Below are 20,138 nucleotides of genomic sequence, written 5' to 3'. Positions count from 1 at the left end.
GAGGGAAACTCAAAAGCACAAAAACTGAAAGTACTGTGGTATTTTTCATAGGTAATCAGTTTCTTTTTTTGTCTTGTAGTTTTGGTTATTGAACTCAGGAAGGACCTGGGGCATGCTAGGCAAGCTGTCTACCACTAAGCTACATATAGCCCTAGCCCCTAATTAAACATTAAATAGATGTTTGAGTTGGTCCTAAAAAAAAAAAAGGTAATTTATTTAAAGATTTTTTTTTTTTTTGGTGCTAGTACTAGGGTTTGTACTCAGGGCCTTCTGTTCTTGCTTGTCTTTTTTTGCCAAAGACTGCATTCTACCATTTGAGTCACATCCTTTTGGCTTCTCACTGGTAAATTGGGGGTAAGAGTTGAATTTGTGTGCCTTGGCTGGCTTCAAATTGAGTTGATATGATTATAACTGTGAGCCACCAGCACCTGGCATATTTGAAATTATTGACATTGATTTATAATAATATTGATTTAATCATTTACACAATTTCTGGATTTTAGAGACATGTCAAAGAGTTTAGTAGTTTTGCTGTTTCCCCCCAATATGGGGACTTTAGTCCAGGATCTTGTAGATGCTAGGCAGATGCTCGCAATCTGAGCCATGCCCCTAATAAATAATGTTGAACTAAGATGTGTTTTTGGTTTGTTATGTAGTACTTTGTTTTTTGGTGCCAGTCCTAGGGCTTGAACAAAGTCCTTGGGTTCTATTTCTGAACTTTTATGCTCAAGACTAGTTCTCTGCCACTTGAGCCACAGCTCTACTTCTGGCTTTTTATTGCTTAACTGGAGATAAGAGTCTCAGGGACTTTCCTGCCTGGGCTGCCTTTGAACTGTGATTCTCAGATCTCAGCCTCTGAGATCACAAACATTGATACCCTTTCTCAGGTCTTGGTCCCCATTTCCCTCCCCCACCCCCGCCCCTCATCTTGTTTTCCCCCTTCCCTATCTGATTTCAAATAACCAAATAAGCATATAGACAATATATCAGATATCAAGGTAAAATACTGTAACAATATTTTCCCCCTTTTTTAAAGGTGCATGGGACCTCGCCAGGGTATTGTCCATATTGGACAAAGACTCTGCCACTGAATTATATCCTTAGCAACCATGGTTGTGTTTTCAGCACTTTTCATTAATCCATTTTATTACTTTATAGCAATATGTTTTGGTTTGCTGCATGAAAGATGACAGTCTCACTGTGGATGGTATTGTATATTTATTTAGTATAGATTACTGCTACTGCCCAGCTATCTCTTCTCTAATTGTGTCTTGGTATTTTGGGGAAGATTTCCATAATTGAAAAGTAGATCTGTATGTTTTAGCATTTGTGGCAAAATGTTTCCATATATTTCAAAAGATATTTTGAAATACATTTTCAAATGGCAGAGAACCAGTCTTGAGTGAAAGCTGTGGGATAATGACCATGCCCTGAGATCTGGTCCCATTACAACCGCAAAACAAAAGAGATATGTTGATAGTACTTAAAGAAAATTGAAGTAAAATAGAGGAATTGGAAGGCTATTTTACATGTACTAACTTTGTATTATGTATCTTATATATACTTGAATTCCTTGATTGAAATATTCAGAACATATAACTAGTGGGCCACTTTATAATTTGTGTATATTTTAGTACCTGACTATCTTCAGTTTTTTTTTTTAAATATGTGTAAACTATAATAATTTACTTTCTCCAGTGTAATGTAATGACAGTTTTTATAAATCAGCTGAGAGTACATCATATGTACAGGTTTTATAACCAAAAGTAAAAATGTAATTAACCTTTCAAAATAACAGAATTTTGAGGGATGAATAGCAAGATAGTTTGGTAAAAACAAACAAAAAACCCATTATGTTTAGGGTCCTGGAACATGGCCTAGTGGTAGTGTGCTTGGCTACCATGCACATGAAGCCCTGGGTTTGATTTCTCAGTACCACACACACAGAAAAAGCAGTAAGTGGTACTGTGGCACAACTGGTATAGTGCTAACTTGAGAAAGCTTAAGGACAACAGTGCTTAGGGCCTGAGTTCAAGCACTAGGACTGACAAAACACATACACACACACACACACACACATACACACACACACACACACACACACACACACACAAAATATTTTGTTTAAAAAGAAATAGGGCTGGGAATGTGGCTTAGTGATAGAGTGCTTGCTTAGTATGCATGAAGTCCTGGGTTCAGTTCCTCAGTACCACATAACAGAAAAAGCCAGAAGTGTGGTGCTGTGGCTCAAGTGGTAAAGTGCTAGCCTTGAGTACATAGAGGCTCAGGGACAGTATTCAGGCCCTGAGTTCAAGCCCCAGGACCAGGCAAAAAAAATTATAATTATTATAATTATTTATAATTATATTTATTTATATTTTATGCTTATTTGTAATTTATAATTTATTTATAATTACTTATAATTATATTTATAATTATAATTATTACAATTTATTTTTGGTTGGTCCTGGGGCTTGAACTCTGGTACTGGGTGCTGTCCCTGAGCTTCTCAGCTTAAGGCTAATGCTCTACCACTGGAGTCACGGTGCCACTTCATTTTTCTGGTAGTTAGTTGGAAATAAGAGTCAAAAGTCTCATGAACTTTTTGTGCCTGGGCTTCCTTTGAACTATGATCCTCAGATCTCAGCGTCCTGAGTAGCTAGGATTACAGGCGTGAGCCACCAGCACCTGGCTTGATATTATAATTCTTAACTTTAAAGAAATATGATATGGTAGGTAGGGAGGAGAAAAAAGTTCCTTGTGTTTGGTACTTTGAGTAATGGTAACATTTACTCTGTTCCTACTACAGTCCCATTTGATGAGAAAAGAAAGGTTATATCAATTAAATTAGGATGTAATTTCAGTGCTTTCTAAATAAACAGTTGACTTAAGGCTGTGTGTGTGTGTGTGTGTGTGTGTGTGTGTGTGTATGTGTATGTGTATGTGTGTATGTATCTGTCCTTGGGCTTGAACTTGGGGCCTGATTGCTATTCCCTGTCCCTGAGCTTTTTTGCTCAAGGCTAGCACTGTAGCACTTGAGTCACAGCTCTACTTCTGGCATTTTGGTGGTTAATGGAGATAAGTGTCTCTAGGACATTCCTTCCTTGGGGCTGTCTTCAAACCTTGACCTTCACATCTCAGCCTCCTGAGTAGCTAGGGGGATTATAGATGATTTACAGTTATGTAAGTCAGGTGATAAGTACATTTTTTTAAACAGTGTTACCCCCTCCTTCATTTTCTCCCACTTTTCCCCTTCCCTTTCCCCCCAGGTTGTAAAGTTCATTTCCAACATAGTGTTTAGTGAGTATCACTGCTATTTCTTTTCTTTTTTTTTTTTTATTGCCAAGGTGTTTTACAGAGGGGTTACAGTTATATATGTAAGCTATTTCTTACATGAGTTGGCTGGTGCTGGTGGTTCATGCCTGAAATCCTAACTGCTTAGGAGGCTGAGATTTGAGGGTCCAATTTGGAAGCTAGCCTGGGTAGTAAAGTCTGTGAGACTCCTATCTTTAACTACCAAAAAAAAAACCCCAAAGTGGAATTGTGGCTCAAGTGGTAGAACACAGGGTTTGTGTATAAAGGCCAAGGGACAGAGCCTAGGCTTTGAGTTCAAGCCCCTACTGGCACCAAAGGAGGGGGGAGGCCAGACAGTAAGTAATACAATAGGATAATTTTGTTTTTTGAGACAAACTTAGATTTTTTTTAAACCTGAAAGTCTGATATCCTGTTAAACCCTCTTTGGTAAACCAAGTTGGTTTATAATGGCCCAGAGTTTCTCTCTGCTGTTTTTAGAGACCACTTGTAGAGAGGGCTGGACATTTCACTCACTGGGTCATCTTTCTTGGGTACTATTGGATGAACACTGCCAAATTTCAATTTCTATAGCATACTGACTTTCTGATTGTGCTGTGCTTTCTTCCTTTATCTAAGACTGTAGGTCATCTGCAGATTGGCTCACTCAGTGGCTGCCATTTGTGAGATGATTTTTGTTGTTGCTTGTGGAGCTTGAACTCAGGGCCAGGGCACTTCCCTGAGCTCTTTCACTCAAGGCTCTACCACTTTGACCTACAGCGCCACTTCAGGTTTTCTGGTGGTTAATTGGAGATGAGAGTTTCATGAACTTTACTACCTGGGCTGCCTTTGAACTGAGGGCCTCAGATCTCAGCCTCTTGAGAGCTAGGATAACAGGCATGAACCAATAGCACCTATCTATGAGGTGATTTTTTAGTAGAATAAAAGCCAGAAATTAGTCCAGAGAGAGAGAGACAGACAGACAGAGACATCGACATCGACATCTGGGCCTATTATAGTGTTCTTGAAAAGGTATAGTTCTGGTACTATTATCTTAACCCAAATGCTGTATTTAGACAGTGGAGCTAGATGTTTTTAACCTCTTTATCTTCCCCATCACATTCCATTTAAAATATTTTCCCAATCTGCTTTTTTTTTTTAAATCATTCTCCAGCATTCTGCCATTACCAATACCAGCACTATAGGTAATGATTTTATTTCAGTTTTCAGCATTTGAGACTGGGTTTTGGAAGCCCTAATCAAAGTCCAGTGAGAAATGATATGGCCACAGGTTGAACTGCTTCTGAAGTTATGGTAGGCTAGATACAAAATGGAATTTTGCTGTCATTTGAAGAATATTAGTGAGCACATAGTCCACTAAAGTTAGGCAAACATTACTAGAGATGGGATAATTCTGAAGAATTTCTCAAGTGCCTTGATAGATATCTTTAGTTTTTTAATTGATAGGCAATGAGTGTAGTTTTGAATCATCAGATATAATTGGTCCTTCATATGCTGTGTAAAACCATAGGATTGCTTCTACACATGTACCATGTTAATGTCTTCTTGTTTCTCTAGGTCAGCCTGCCAGTATTCTGGCAGGCAGCCATAGTGAAGGACTGTTGCAGATAGCTTCAGGGCCTCAGCCAGGACAGCAGCAGAATGGATTTACTGGTCAGCCAGCTACTTACCATCATAGTATGTACATGCTTTTCGAAGTCTTTTAAATAGCTGAGAAAAAAAAAATAGGCAGCCTTTATAAAAGCAAATTAATCCATGTGGGCCTTAATTTTTAGACAGCACTACCACCTGGACTGGAAGTAGGACTGCACCATACACACCTAATTTGCCTCACCACCAAAACGGCCATCTTCAGCACCACCCGCCTATGCCGCCCCATCCCGGACATTACTGTAAGCTCTTGTGTTTGTTGGAAGGGCTTTTTCTTTTATAGGAGTTGGTTTTTTTCAGTTTCTTTATTTTTTTATGTTTTTACATCGTTCATTCATCATCAATTTAGTTTCATTAGTTTTTTATTCTTTTTTTGTGTTCTTGATAAATAATATTATTTATTTTTATGGTCATACCATTCTCTATTATTGATGTTTCATTAACATCACATTAATTTCCATTCATTTGTCTGTTAGCTTTATATGTAATTTTAGATCTCATATGTGTCTTGAATATCCTCCCATAGTGGATTGGAACCCCTTGAGTGTCATGATCTCAAGGTTTCCCTCACTATAGTATCCAGTGCCATAGAAACTCAGATATTGAATCTGGCAGTACTTGGCAGGCATGACTGGGAGGTAGAGCCCACAGATAGTTTGCAGTTACAGGCAAACATAGGAACATTGCTCATTTGGCTTGTTAAAATTAGGAGTATAAGACATTCCTTTTCCTCTCATTTTAAAATTAATAATGCAAAAAACTTGGAAGATGTTGAGAAGCATCAATAAAAAAATTGTAAATACCCAGAATTCTGCAATTTAGATATAACCACTTTTAATATTTTAATAAGCACTTTTAAATATTTATTTTCCTTCCAGTCAGATAAATATCCATTTATATAAAAATGGGGGAGGGATAATGCTATATGTATATGGTTATATAGTTATATTGCTATTTTTCTATGTCTCAGGAAAGGAAATTTTAATGGCTTCTTGGACTACCATTAGTAGTTAAGCCTGCTGAATTTGGCTGTATGATTATTGCTAACTTACTGAACTGTATTTAGACTCAAGGGTAGTAGTAGTGATCTATCTCAAGGAGTCTTATAAGAATTGAGTGAAATAATTCGTGTGAGCTTTTTAAAAAGCAGTGTCTTAATATATAATGTTTTCAATTGTGAGCTACTGCCCTTATATAAATAGCTTTAATTTAATAAATAAGAACACTTGTTTTTATAATAGTCCTGTTTAAGTTATGGATTGCCTTATAAATTATACTGTATTAAATGTTACATGAATAATTCATTTATAAATCTGCATTAAATATGGCATGTAAAACTATAAATTGCTTAATAGCACTTTATAGCACTAAAATGTTAACTATTAAATATCTCCTTAAGAGTAACTTGAGTCTTTGTTTATTATAATTGTAAAGAACTTTTAAATACTTAGACATTGTATAAGATTGATCTAAGTAAAGTCCTAAGGTATTAAAGTTTATTAAAAGTTTTAGCTTTGGAAAACTTTTAATAAATAAAAATGAGATTTTTATTGTCTTTTCTTTAGGGCCAGTTCACAATGAGCTTGCATTCCAGCCTCCCATTTCCAATCATCCTGGTAAGTGTGTCTGACCATTGAGTCCCTGTATTTAGATATTTATAATAATAATTGGAGTCTACACAGATTGTGTTGTAATTAGGGGATAGCTTCTCAGGCAGATATACTATACATTATGATAAAAAGCAGTTTCAGTGTAACTGATATACATACATACATGCCTCTATTTACTTCATTTTACTAGTCTGAAAAGACAAGAAATATTTTTAACTAAAATGTACAGATATGCTAGGTTTAGTACTGAATATATAAAATATGTAGAAGAAAAATAATTCTGTAGTTAAGTAGCTTTCTTTTACTAAAAGTTCATATATAATTGTTTATTACCTTTTGAAGTAATAAAACAAAAAAGGTCTAAAAATTTTTTTAAAGTGTCAAAGGTCACTGGGCGCTGGTGGCTCGTGCATGTAATCCTTGCTGCTTAGGAGGCTGATATCTGAGGATTGCAGTTCAAAGCCAGCATGAGACTCTTATCTCTTATAAACTACTCAAAAATGCTGGAGGTGGCACTGTGGCTCTAGCTTTTTTTTTTTTTTTTTTTTTGGTGGGTCATGGGGCTTGAACTCTGGGCCTGGATGCTGTCCCTGATGGCTACTGCCCTTGAGCCAACCTCCATTTCCTGGTTTTCTAGAAGTTAATTAAAGATAAGAGTCTCAGGTTCTTTTGTGCCCAGTCTGGTTTGAACCTTGATCCTCAGATCTCAGCCTCCTGAGTAGCTAGCTCCCAGGTCCAGAGTCCAGCTCAAGTTTCAGAAGCAGCGAGAAAAAAAAGAAAAAGAAGTATCAAAGATCCCTTAAAGTATCAAAAAATACAATTTTGTATTTCCTCCCATTTCTTCATAATTGTTTTTCTTAGAAATATAATGTAAAAATCAATGTTAATGAATTCTTTAATAAAAAATAAAAAGATGCATATATAATAGTTGTCTCTTAGAATTTGCAAGGGGATTGGTTCTGGGATGCCCCTGAGATAGTAAACTCTGTAGATATGTATGTCTCTTACGTAGAATGATACCTGGAACTTGCCTCTGTGGATACTGAAAGATAGCTGTGTATATTTGCAGTAGTTTTTAAAAACCAACTACACTGACCATAAAGATTAAGATAACTTAATACATCCTAAGTATTTGCTCATAACTTTTTTTGTGTGAATATGTTGTTATTTATATTGGTTCTTACTTCTCTTCAAATTAGTTTAAGAAAATTGAAGAACAGACCTCTGTGCTTACAAAGTTCTCATATTCAGTTTAGGAGATTAAAAGCAATTCTGGGGCCAGGAGTTTGGCTTAGCAGTAGAGTGCTTGCCTAGCATGCACAAGACCCTGAGTTTGATTCCTTGGTTAATACACACACACACATACACATACATAGAAAAAGTGTTGCTGTGGCTCAAGTGGTAGACCTCTAGCCTTCAGAATGTTCAAGGACAGTACCCAGGCCCTGAGTTCAAGCCCCAGAACTGCCCCCCCCCCCCAAATTTCTAGATTCAAAGGCTGGATTGTTTTGTAGTAGTAGTAGTAGTAGTAGTAGTAGTAGTAGTAGTAGTAGTAGTAGTAATATCAGCTATATGAGAACAGTTTTTTACTGTGCTCATTAGCAGATGTTATTCATTTAGGAGACAGTATTTCTTTTGGGGTTGAAGAAAAGATAGCTGGTGAGAAACACTTTTTTTCTTTTTTGTCCTTTGTGGGGCTTTAACTCAGGGCCTGGGCGCTGTCCCTGAGCCTTTTTGTGCTCAAGGCTAGCACTCTACCTCTTGAGCCATCGGACCAATTCTGATTTTTGAGTGGCTTATTGGAGATAAGAGTCTCATGGAGACTTTCTCCTGACTTTGAACTGTATCCTCAGATCTCAGCCTCCTGAGTAGCAAGGAACCACCAGCGAGCCACCAGTGCCCAATGATTGAAACACTGTTGAAACCCTACACATTTATTAGTTGTTACCCTCTTAGTGCATATGTATGGTGTATATATATATATATATGTATGTATATATATGTGTGTGTGTGTGTGTGTGGTATACTTGTTCCGTCCTTTTGTGGATCAAGATCTTTTACCTTCTCATACACTTTATTTTTTTTTTTTAAAAGGACTGTAATATTTAGGACAGTATATAACATACAGTCCAAACAGGACTATGGAACCTTTGTTCTGCCAAGGGACATTTGGATATTATAATATTTTCAGATCATACAGAATTGTTAGAAAATTGAGTCATGAATGTTAGGTAAGATCAAGTGGACAAAAGGAAAGAAAGAAGGCTGAGACCCCAGCCAATCAGAACAGACTTTAATCATGGCTGCAGATGTAATACTAAGTAAGGTCAGAGGAACCAAGAACAGGGAATGTGGGGGTTGCAGGTTTTTATACATTCTAGGATGAGATCCTTCTTTGCATCCTTTGTCTTGTCCTCTCGGGGATTTATTGTCAGAACTCTGCTGTTTGGGTTTATGGTGGGGTATCCTCCTGATGCCAGCAGTCCTGTCCTTTCAGATAAAGTCAGAAGAGAAGGTTTCCTGAGAACTAACAGGGGTCTCTGGGGGAGACCATCAGTGGACTATGGGAGTAACATGGAATTGTGAGAACAAAGCAGGTTCTCATCAGTTAGTATAAGCAGAAGTACTATTGGGAAGCTGATAAGAATTATAGCTGTCTCGGGGACGGAAATGAGGACCAAGACATGAGAAAGGGTATCAATGTTTGTGAAGTAATGCACCTTCTCTCTGATGAATATAATGAAACGCTTCTATTAATTGCAATAAGAAATATATGAAAAAACAAAGAATTATAGCTGTGTGTCTCATCATATATCAAATGATTTCTCAGGTTTTATATAGCCCAAGGGTCAGATAAGTTCCTCACTCTGGCTATAAATAATATTAAAGGCAGTATCTGTGTGACTGCCAAAACATTTCATTGAAAACCAGAACATTTCAGCACCCCTAGAAATAATCCTTGCATTTTTGTCTTACTCATAAAACCTTTTCCTATTTTCTCCTCCAAAATAACCACCATACTGTTTTGAGTATTTAAAACAATTTTTAAGTGCATCCCAAAACAGTGGTTTATCACTAAATGGTCTTAATTTGTTTTACTTTTGAAATTATATAAATGAAATTATTTCATTGGGATCTTAACTTGTGTTTATGAGTGAGCATATTATGGTAAAGGAAGAATGAAGTTGAAGCATTAATAATTTTTGCTGGCACTGAGGCAATGCATTCTTGAGAGTCCACTAGGGGGTCCTGGAACATTATAGGAGTCAGTGTTTCATTCACCTTAGTGGGAGATGGTTTGTGGAAACAGCAGTAATCAGGTCTGTAAGTAAAGACCTTATCCTGGATAGAAAGTACAGTGGTGGTGGAGGTAGTATTGTGTTTTGGTAATCATTTGAATTTGATTTTAGCTTCATCAACTGAGTTTGTTGATAAGTGTACTTCATTCTCACTGTAGAACTTCTGATAAGGTTGAACAGCCTCTAGACAATAGCATTGACTAGATGAGTGCATGCCTTTTTTTGAGCAAAATCAGAAATACTCGATCAACTATTTATAGTCCAAACTAAATATTGCCCACTTTTTCTCTAGTCATTTAAACTATTTAAAATCACTTGTTCAAATTAAAGTGCTAATATATATATATATATATATATATATATATTTTTTGCCAGTCCTGGGCTTGAGCTCAGGGCCTGAGCACTGTCCTTGGACTTTCTCAAGGCTAGAGCTCTACCACTTGAGCCTCAGCACCACTTCTGGCTTTTTTTTCTATATATGTGGTACCGAGGAATCGAACCCGGGTCTTCGTGCATGCTAGGCAAGCACTTTAACCACTAGGCCTAACTCCCGGCCCGGTGCTAATATATTTTTAAAGTTAGTATTGTTCTTAACATGAATTAGCTTTATTTGTTCCTTGTGAAAGAAAAGAGGAAAGAAGGGAGGGAGGGAGGGAGGGAGGGAGGGAGGGAGGGAGGGAGGAAGGGAGGAAGGAAGGGAATAGCCCTGTCATTTTCCTTATCCTTGTCTGTTTCTACTGGACTTATATGTCCAAATTGGGATTTAGTTCAGATGGGAATCCAGCTTGGAATCAGGGTTTGTCTAGGCTCAGAAACTCAGTGTGAACTTGCTGCTTAGTCCAGGAGTGGGATTCCATTTAGGGTGCAAGTTGGGTTCAGGGTAAGGACTTCAGCCTGAGGTCAGGTCTCAGGGCTCTGGCCTGTGGTCTGTGTGGGCTCTGGGCTCTGGGCTCTGTTCTATTCTCTATTCTTTGTTCCAGTCTCTCCACTTGGCTAGCAGTTACCTCCCTCCTGACCTGGAAAGCAGAGCCTTCTCTTTCCTGCAGCGTCCCTGTAGGCCAGTCCTCACCTCCAGCTTCATCTGCATGCCTTCCCTGGCCAAATGGGGTCACCTGATCCAGGCGCTTTCTAGATTCCACCTGTCTATGGGTAGCCATAGACAGGGAATCTACAGAGAGAACTGACTACCAGGAAAAGGGTCAGGCAGCTCTAGGCAGTAGTCTTGATTTCTTTCCAGATGAGGACTTCCTGGACCTCAGTTTCCCTTTTCTGTAAAATGGGTCTAACAGCAGCAGTAGTCACTCATTAAATGAGATTACACACACACACACACACACACACACACACACACACAAATACACAAATGACCTTTTCCACCATAACTCAATCGAGACAAATGAGAATCTTTGGGTATGACAATTGTATACTGAATGTATAATTAATCTTGACTCAGGGCTGTGAAGATTGATTCGGTTATGTTCTTATACCCTCAATTAGTGAATTATTCAAGAACTCTTTTCTAGAATCCATATTAGGATTAGCATATTGAAAAAAAAAAAAGGAAAGAAAAGAAACCAATCGCTTTTGACTCGGACCTGCAATCCTAGCTACTCAGGATGCTGAGATCTGAGGATCGCCATTTAAAGCCAGCCTGGGCAGAAGGATCTTGAGTCTCTTATCTCCATTTAATGCCCCAAAAGTCATAAACGGACTTATGGCTCAAGTGATAGATTGCTAGCCTTGAGCAAAAGAAGCTCAGGGGGACCTGGAATTTGGTCTAGTGGAGAGTGCTTGCCTAGCATGCATGAAGACCCAGGTTTGATTCCTCAGTACCACATACATAGAAAAAAGCTGGAAATGGTGTTGTGGCTCAAGTGGTAGAGTTCTAGCCTTTAGAAAGCACAAGGACAGTGCTCAGGCCCAGAGCCCATACTCAGCACTAGCCAAAAAAAAAAAAAAAAGAAGCAGCTTAGGGGGATAGCACTCTTGCCCATTTGAAGCTGTGAGACTAGCACCCACCCCCCCCAAAAATGTGCATATATATATATATATATATATATGTAAGTTTAGACAGAAAATATGTATAGTCAAGTGAAACATGGCAAAAAATTCTTTTCTCTTTTTTTGCCCTTCTGGTTAATCTCATATTGTTACAGTTATATCTGACTTTGTTACCTGGTATATTGTATATACGTTTATTTGAAATAAGAAAGGGAAGGGAGGGGAAGGGAAATGGGGACAAAAACATGAGAAGGTATCAGTGTGTGAGAAGTTATGTACCTACTACCTGAAAAATATAAGTGTAACTCCTCTATACATTATCCTGACCAAAAAAAAGTTACTAGTTATTCTTAGATTAAAAGTCTTTCTTAATCAAAAAGAAAGAAAGAAAGAAAGAAAGAAAGAAAGAAAGAAAGAAAGAAAGAAAGAAAAGAAAAGTGAACTACAGCTAGGTACCAGTGGCTCACACCTGTAATCCTAGCTAGTTAGTAGGCTGAGATCTGAGGATCACAATTCAAAGCCAGCCTGGGCACAAAACTCCAAAGACTTGGACACTGTGGCCCAAGTGTAGAGCAATGCGATAGTCTGGAACTGAAGAGTTTAGGGACAGTGCCTAGGCCCAGAGTTCAAGCCCTCGCACAATTGACTAAAACAACAACAAAAAAAACCCAAATTATACAATTAAAATGATATGGAACTTTTGAAAACAGTAGTTAGAAAACAGAAGACGTGGAAATTCCTACTTTTTAAATGAATTAATTTTAACTCAGTTCTTTATATGCTTCATTTCCCTTTTGTCTCCCTTGATGCTTTCTTTTAGGAAAAGTATTGTCTTATGGAGTAAAAGCAAGTCATTATCTTTCTCACATGGGTGGATATTTTCTTATTTATTTCCTACAGCTCCTGAGTATTGGTGTTCCATTGCTTACTTTGAAATGGATGTTCAGGTAGGAGAGACATTTAAGGTTCCTTCAAGTTGCCCTATTGTAACTGTTGATGGATATGTGGATCCTTCTGGAGGAGATCGCTTTTGCTTGGGTCAACTCTCCAATGTCCACAGGACAGAAGCTATTGAGAGAGCAAGGTATTAACTGTATAGTTTCTTATTTTTTGAAATTTAGGCAATACATTGTCTTTTATTCAAGATTTTTTTCCATGTACTCAATTTATGAATTCTGAAATATAAAGAAATAAGTCATTTATTTATATTTTAGTAAATTTAATAGTAGTAATAATTTTATTCTATTTCATTTATTTAACATATAACTTTATTTATATTTAGTAAAAAATAGTCATTTCTGTGTATTGAATAGTTAACTGTTTATGTCTATACTATAGAACTTAATAGCCATAGCCAAATATGGCTTTTGAGCACTTAAGCTTTGATTCATATGATTAGCTGAATTTTTCATTTTAATATGTTGCTACTGACATTTGGACATAGTAGTTTATAAGTTTTAGTTTCCTCATGAAAAATAGAAATTATATTATTTACCTTATTGAGTTATGTTAAATGTTTCAAACACAAACACTATATATATGCTCATTGTTATTGCATATGAAAAGGAAAAGAAGAAAGAAGGAACCATAAAGTTAAACAGGTCTAGGTTTTAGTTATAGTGTTATGCCCTTATTTTTAATTTCAGTATTGTGTATGCAATATGTTCTGAAATACAGTTTATTTGTGAATACATTTGAGATGAAATGTAATCCTCTTCTTCCTTCCTAAGGTTGCATATTGGCAAAGGTGTGCAGTTGGAATGTAAAGGTGAAGGTGACGTTTGGGTCAGGTGCCTTAGTGACCATGCAGTCTTTGTACAGAGTTACTACTTAGACAGAGAAGCTGGACGTGCACCTGGAGATGCTGTTCATAAGATCTACCCAAGTGCATATATAAAGGTTAGTTGTAACTTTATTGAAATACTATTGAAATACTTTAGATTTAGAAATTTCTATTTGTTATGTAAAGAATTGAAATGGAATTGGTTACTGGTAGCTCATACCCTGCGTTCTCAGCTACTTGGAACACATAGCATAGATCAAAAAGATCACGGTTTGAAGCCAGTCTAGGCAAAAAGTTCATGAGACTCCATCTCAATAGCTGGCATAATAGCATGAATGACTCAGTTCAGCTATGCAGAAAGTATAAAGGGCTAGGGACAACTCAAATCTGGTAGAATACCTGTCTCACTCAATCGAAATGAAGTGACTGAAATGGAAAAATGTCTTGGCCGGCATGGTAGCCAAGCTACCCAGGAGGCTGTGATCAGAGGATCAAGGTTCAAAGCTAGCCTGGGCACTAAAGGACCTGAGACTCTTATCTCCAGTTAACGTCTAGAAAATGGGAAGTGGGGCTTAGCTCAAGGATAGGGCAGTAACCTTGAGCTGAATAACTCAGGGATAGCGCCCAAGTGGAGTTCAAGCCCCATGACCCACCAAAAAAAAAAAAAAAAGAAAGAAATATCTTATGCTAATACATAATTAGAAATTCTGTTTGTTAGCTGGAAGTGGTGTTGTGTGTTTGACATCTCAGCTATATGGAAGATAAGACGTAGAGATAGCCCAGCAACAAAAAGTTTATGAGAGTGCATCTCAGTAGAAAAAGCTGGGCATAAAGTGTACAGACCTGTCACTCTAGCTATGATAAGAGTACATAGAAGGATTGTGGTCTAGACTGTTCAGGACAAAAAGCAAGACACTTAAAAAAAATAACTAGAGCCAAAAGTGCTGGAGACTTAGGTTAAGAGTTAGAGTTTTGTGTAACAAGTACAAAGCCCTATGTTCAAGCCCTAGTATTGAAAAAAAATTGAGTTTGCTTTGAGTATGGAACATGTGACTAATTGTAGTTTTGTGATTGCATTTATGCCGTATAGGTTTATTAACAGATTTGTCAGATGTTTTATTTAGATTTATACAATAAAATAGTGAATAGCGACTGGAACTTCCAAACTTGTATTCCTTTAACATGAAATTGTTAAAAAATCAGCTTCATTTTAGACAATATTTAGGATTTTTTTGTCTTCATATTTTATTTTATTTTTTATCAGGGTAATTTATAGATGGGTTGTAGTTACATTTGTCAGGTAGTAGGTGCATTACTTCTCACACATTGATACCCCTTCTCATGTTTTTATCCCCATTTCCCTTCTCCACCTTCTCCCAGTCATCTTGTTTTTCCCCCTTCATTTTCCTATTTCAAATAAACAAATAAACGTATATACACTATACCAGGTAACAAAGTCAGATAACAGTAACAATATGAGATTAACCAAAGGGCAACTAAAGAGAAGAGAAATAACGTAGTACATTAAGAACAACAATCACTCTTGTTTCCATATCCTAGAGATCTTTTCATTTAGTCTCATCCTATATGACATTATGTACATAGGATTTGAGCTATTGTAATCCTCTGCTAGGAGAGTCCTAGATGTGTACTGATTATTTACAAATGAGGAAAACCATTGAGCCTATATGTTCCTTTGAGTCTGGCTTACTTCAAATATTTAGGATTTTATGGAAGGCAGTGTGACCATTAATTAGCGTTTCAACATTAATAACATTCAGCCTTAATAACATTTCAAATAAAGATCCTGAGAAGCCTGAGGTGCTTTTCACTAGTTCTTACATATTCAACCCATTTCAACTTTATTTTGAAACATCCATTGTTTGGGGAAGAGAAAAAGTAGATGTAATTAGCCTTAAAAAATGTGTGTGTGTGTGTGTGTGTGTGTGTGTGTGTGTGTGTGTGTGTGTGTGTGTGTGTGTATGGGCACGCATGCATGTGCTCATGTGACCTTTCTGCTCAAAGCTAGTGCTCTACCATTTTGAGCCACCACTCTATTCACTTCTGACTTTTTGATGGTTAATTGGAGATAAGAATCTTACTACCGGGGCCAGGAGTTTGGCCTAGTGGTAGAGTGCTTGCCTAGCATACACGAAGACCTGGGTTTGATTCCTTGGTACCACATACTTAGAAAAAGCCAGACGTGGTGCTGAGGCTCAAGTGTAGAGTTCTAGCCTTGAGAAAAATCCAGGGGCATCCCTCAGGCCCTGAGCTTAAGCCCAGGACTGGCAAAAAAAAAAAAAAATCTTAACTACCTTTCCTCTCCTGGCTGGCTTTGAAAATGGGGATATTTTTATGTCTATGTAGTTGTATTTATTTATATCTCTAAGATCATGTCAATAACTTTGGGTACCCGAATATTGAGTCATCACCCTTGTACTGTTTGGATTTAATATCCACATATCAAGGAGACCATGTGCCTTTTGTTCTTTGGTCTTGGCTTATCTCACTCAACATGATTCACTCTAGTTTCATCCGCTTCCCAGCAAATGTCATTATTTTATCTTGTCTGTTGGCTATGTAAAATTCCATTGTATATATGTACCACATTTTTTGTATTCATTCATCTGTAGTGGGACATCTGGGTTGTTTCCATTGCTTGACTATTGTGCATAGGTGCAGTGATGAACGTGGCTGTGTAGGTGTCCTTACATATCCTGGGTTATGTTGCTCAGGGTAGATGCTCAGGAGTAGTATGGCTAGATCATAAGGAAGGTCTATTTTTAGTTGTTTTTTTTTGTTATTGTTTTTTGTTTTTTTGGTGTGTCAGGGGGTTTGAACTCGACCTGGGCGCTATCCCTGAGCTCTTCAGCTCAAGAATACCGTCCTACCCTTAAGCCAAGCTCCACTTTATGTTTTCTAGAGGTTAATTAGAGATAAGAATCTCAGGTCCTTCTGTGCCTGGGCTGGCTTTGAACCTTGATCCTCAGACCTCAGCCTTTTGAGTAGCTAGGATTACAGGTGTGAGCCACCATGCCCAACTCCAGCATTTTGTAATACCTGGGTGCATAGCCTTGTTAGATTAGCTTCTTTCACTTAGAAATTTGAATCGTTTTCCTCCATGTATGACTTCATAGCTCACTTGTTTTTTTCTACTTCTCCACAGTCTGATGCACTAGTTTATCTGCTTTTAGGATTTTTTTGTAGTCAAGGGTTTCTAAATTATCTTGGTAAATGTCCTGACTGTTGAGTTGTATGATAAGAATACATTTCATTTTTCTAAAAAATTGCTAAACTGAGGGACAAAGGCTAAGCAAATGTAGCGGTAGCACTCATTGACACTATGTTTAAAATGAACTATACAACTTGTGGGTGGGGATGGGAGGGAAAAGGAAGAATGAGCGAAGGAAGGACTGACACTGTCCAAATAGAAATACACTCTGTGAAAATGTAACTCTGTCCATCCATCACCTTTACAATAACTTTTAAAAACTTACTCGGTAAGAATTGGAGGTGTGGCTCAAGTGATAGGGTATTCAGAACAAAGCTGAGTTCAAATTCCAGTATAACTAAGGACAAACAAGCACGCAAATTATTCCATAAAAGAAAAAAGTATGAGTTAGAGGTTTGGCCTAGTGGTAGAGTCCATGCCTAGCATGCAAGAAGCCCTGGGTTCCATTCCTTGACACAGACCTAGAAGTGGCGCTGTGGCTCAAGTGATAGAGCACTAGCCTTCAGCTGAAGTGTTCAGGGATAGAGCCCAAGCCCACAGTTCAATCCCCACAACTGAAAAAAAAAAAAGAGAGAGAGAGAGAGAGAGAGAGAAAGAAAGAAAGAAAGAAAGAAAGAAAGAAAGAAAGAAAGAAAGAAAGAACGAAAGAAAGAAAGAAAAGAAAGAAACAATATTAATTAGATATGTTTAGGTGAAGTGCTGGTAGTTCATGCTTGTCATGTTAAGTACTGAGGAAGCTGTGATCTGAAGATCCCCATTTTCAAAGCCAAGGAGAGGAAAGGTAGTAAGATTCTTATCTCCAATTAACCATCAAAAAGGTTCATCACTGGCATCTACTAATTATATGGATAAAGATTCAAAACCTTATCAGTTTACTTATCTATGAAATGAGAATCCTAAGTACACACACTTTCACAGGATTATTGTAAATGAGGTAGAATACACAGAAATTTGTTAATGTTATTATTTTTGGTGGGGCTGCACTGTAGGCCATTTTCTTTCAGGGTGAGCAAAGGAAGGGTTGGCAAGTAACTGCTGCTCCTTATCAAGCAACCCAAGCACTGTCAAAGTGAAGAATGAATGTTACTTTCACATCTGTCTTGGTGAAACCAATGAAATATTCCTCCAAAAAGCAACAAATTAGAGATAACAAATCATATTACCTTTTTTCCTAAGAAACTGCCACATTCCTAAAATAATGTATTTTCTAATACTTGCATATTTAACTGGAGGAAATTACAAGAAAGAGTAGTCATCTAAGTTGTAGGGAAAACGAGGGCAAAAAGTAGGCTACTCAGTATCACCTACTTTTCAAAATCATGTAAGTTTTTGAATCATGTAGCTACATTCCCTGTAATAAATTCTTTATAAAGAATGATTGTTGTCCTTAAGGTAGTATGTTATCTCTCATCTCTTTTGCTGTCCCTTGGTTATCTCATATTGTTATAGTATCTCACTTGGTTACCTGATATATCGGATATATTTGTATTTGGTTATTTGAAATTGGATAGGGAAGGGGGGAAAACACGATGAGGGGTGGGGGTGGGGGGGAGGGAAATGGGGACCAAGACATGTGAAAGGGTATCAATGTAGGTGAATTAATGCACCTTCTATCTGGCAAATATCATGTAACCCTTCTATTAATTACAATAAAAAATATATGAAAAAAAGATTTTAGTAACACTGATTTTTTACATCATATTTCAAATTCCATCTTTAACAAACAAGTCTTCAAGAAGGTAATCTCCATATGCAACCATTGGCACTTAAATTTTAGAACAAATTTAAATTAAGCTGAGACTTTGTCATAGTCACATATCGATCTATGTAACAGTGTCTGTAGAGCATATATCCCATTGTATATTAAGCCACAGCACCACTTCTGTTTTTCTGGTCATTAATTACAGATGAGTCTCATGGAGTTTTGTGCCTGGGTTGGCTTTGAACTGTGATCCTCAGATCTCAGCCTCTTAAGTAGCTAGGATTACAAGTGTGAGCCACCAGCGCCTGGCTAAGATCTTTGGAGTATTTTGAAAACAACTATACTGCTCTTAGATATAAGAATATGCTTCTATGTAAGAGTGATCTAAATATTTTCTTATTAGGGACATTGAAATTTGTGTCATTCCTTTGTATACCATGAATGATAACAGATGGTCAGAAAAGATGGTAGCCAAGTAGCCAACCCATTGACTCTAGCCTAATACCCAGCAATTTGTCACTGGATGATCAGGGCAATTTCTTGACTGTTGTTTAATGTAGATAGGTGGCTCTTCACAGACACTGTCCAGAGGATGCTGTAGAACTAATGTGGCTGAGGAGTCGTCCCGACAGTGAAGATGTACCTGTTGCGGAACTTCAAGCCACCTTTCCTAATTAGTCTCATACCGAAGACAATCTACCATAGAAATCAGTTTTTTTTTTCCCTTGGGAGAAGCAAAGCAAAGCTATGAGTTTTCAGGTTTTTTTTTTTAATGTATGAAATATTTTCTGATGGAGTCATAGCATTAAACTTAGACTTTTTTTTTAAAGGTCTTTGATTTGCGTCAGTGTCATCGACAGATGCAGCAGCAGGCGGCCACTGCACAAGCTGCAGCTGCTGCCCAGGCAGCAGCCGTGGCAGGAAACATCCCTGGGCCTGGATCAGTAGGTGGAATAGCTCCAGCTATCAGTAAGTATGCTTGTATTTTTAAATCTTGAGTCACTGGGTGATTAGTTCCTCATATGGTAGAATTCAGATTTTTCACTGGGGTGATATGTTGTGAACTTGTACAAGACTTTTCTTCTGAAATAGTTGTCATTTGCCTAGAATAGGATCACTCTTTGGTTTGTTTGTTTGTTTTTGGTAGAACAAAGCAAGTATGGGATACAGGGGTAAATTACTGGATTGCTGATCTCTTTGATGCTTATTTTTCCTATCTCAACAGCCAGGGTGGGTTGTAAACAATGAGTGATGGACTTTATTTTGGTAAGGAAAGCTATTTCAATTTCAGAATTGAACACCTCTCCAAATTTTAAAAAGTATGCTAAGTATGGAAGATAACTAAATGAGGGTGGTATTTTGATAACTTGTAGACTTTTTAAATTGTAGAGTAAAATTGAACTGTGTGCCAGGTTTCACACTGATTAGGAATTTTTTACTGCAGAGTTAAACTCCTGACTATAAACTTTTATGATGGAAACACGTGGCACCCATCTTCCACGTCTGAAGGCATAACTAGTGATTCATTCAACCCCTGTTCTTAACCTCT

General features: G+C 37.4%; 1 protein-coding gene across 3 annotated transcripts in view; it reads left to right on the top strand.

Annotated features, from left to right (window-relative positions):
- Positions 1 to 20,138, top strand: part of Smad4 (SMAD family member 4) — a 54,969-nt gene that overhangs the window by 30,824 nt on the left and 4,007 nt on the right. For all 3 annotated transcript variants that reach the window (XM_090353079.1, XM_090353077.1, XM_090353078.1), the window contains 6 exons: positions 4,870 to 4,989; positions 5,088 to 5,204; positions 6,528 to 6,578; positions 12,773 to 12,956; positions 13,603 to 13,771; positions 19,420 to 19,558. In XM_090353079.1, coding sequence (XP_090209205.1) covers positions 4,870 to 4,989; positions 5,088 to 5,204; positions 6,528 to 6,578; positions 12,773 to 12,956; positions 13,603 to 13,771; positions 19,420 to 19,558 — 780 coding nt within the window. The remainder of the gene's footprint in view (positions 1 to 4,869; positions 4,990 to 5,087; positions 5,205 to 6,527; positions 6,579 to 12,772; positions 12,957 to 13,602; positions 13,772 to 19,419; positions 19,559 to 20,138) is intronic.

Source organism: Megascapheus bottae, chromosome 19 (assembly GCF_031878675.1).
Source record: "Megascapheus bottae isolate mThoBot1 chromosome 19, mThoBot2.hap1, whole genome shotgun sequence".
Taxonomy (NCBI): Eukaryota; Metazoa; Chordata; class Mammalia; order Rodentia; family Geomyidae; genus Megascapheus; species Megascapheus bottae.
Note: the sequence above shows the minus strand (reverse complement) of the source record. Positions and strands in the feature narration are given on the sequence as shown.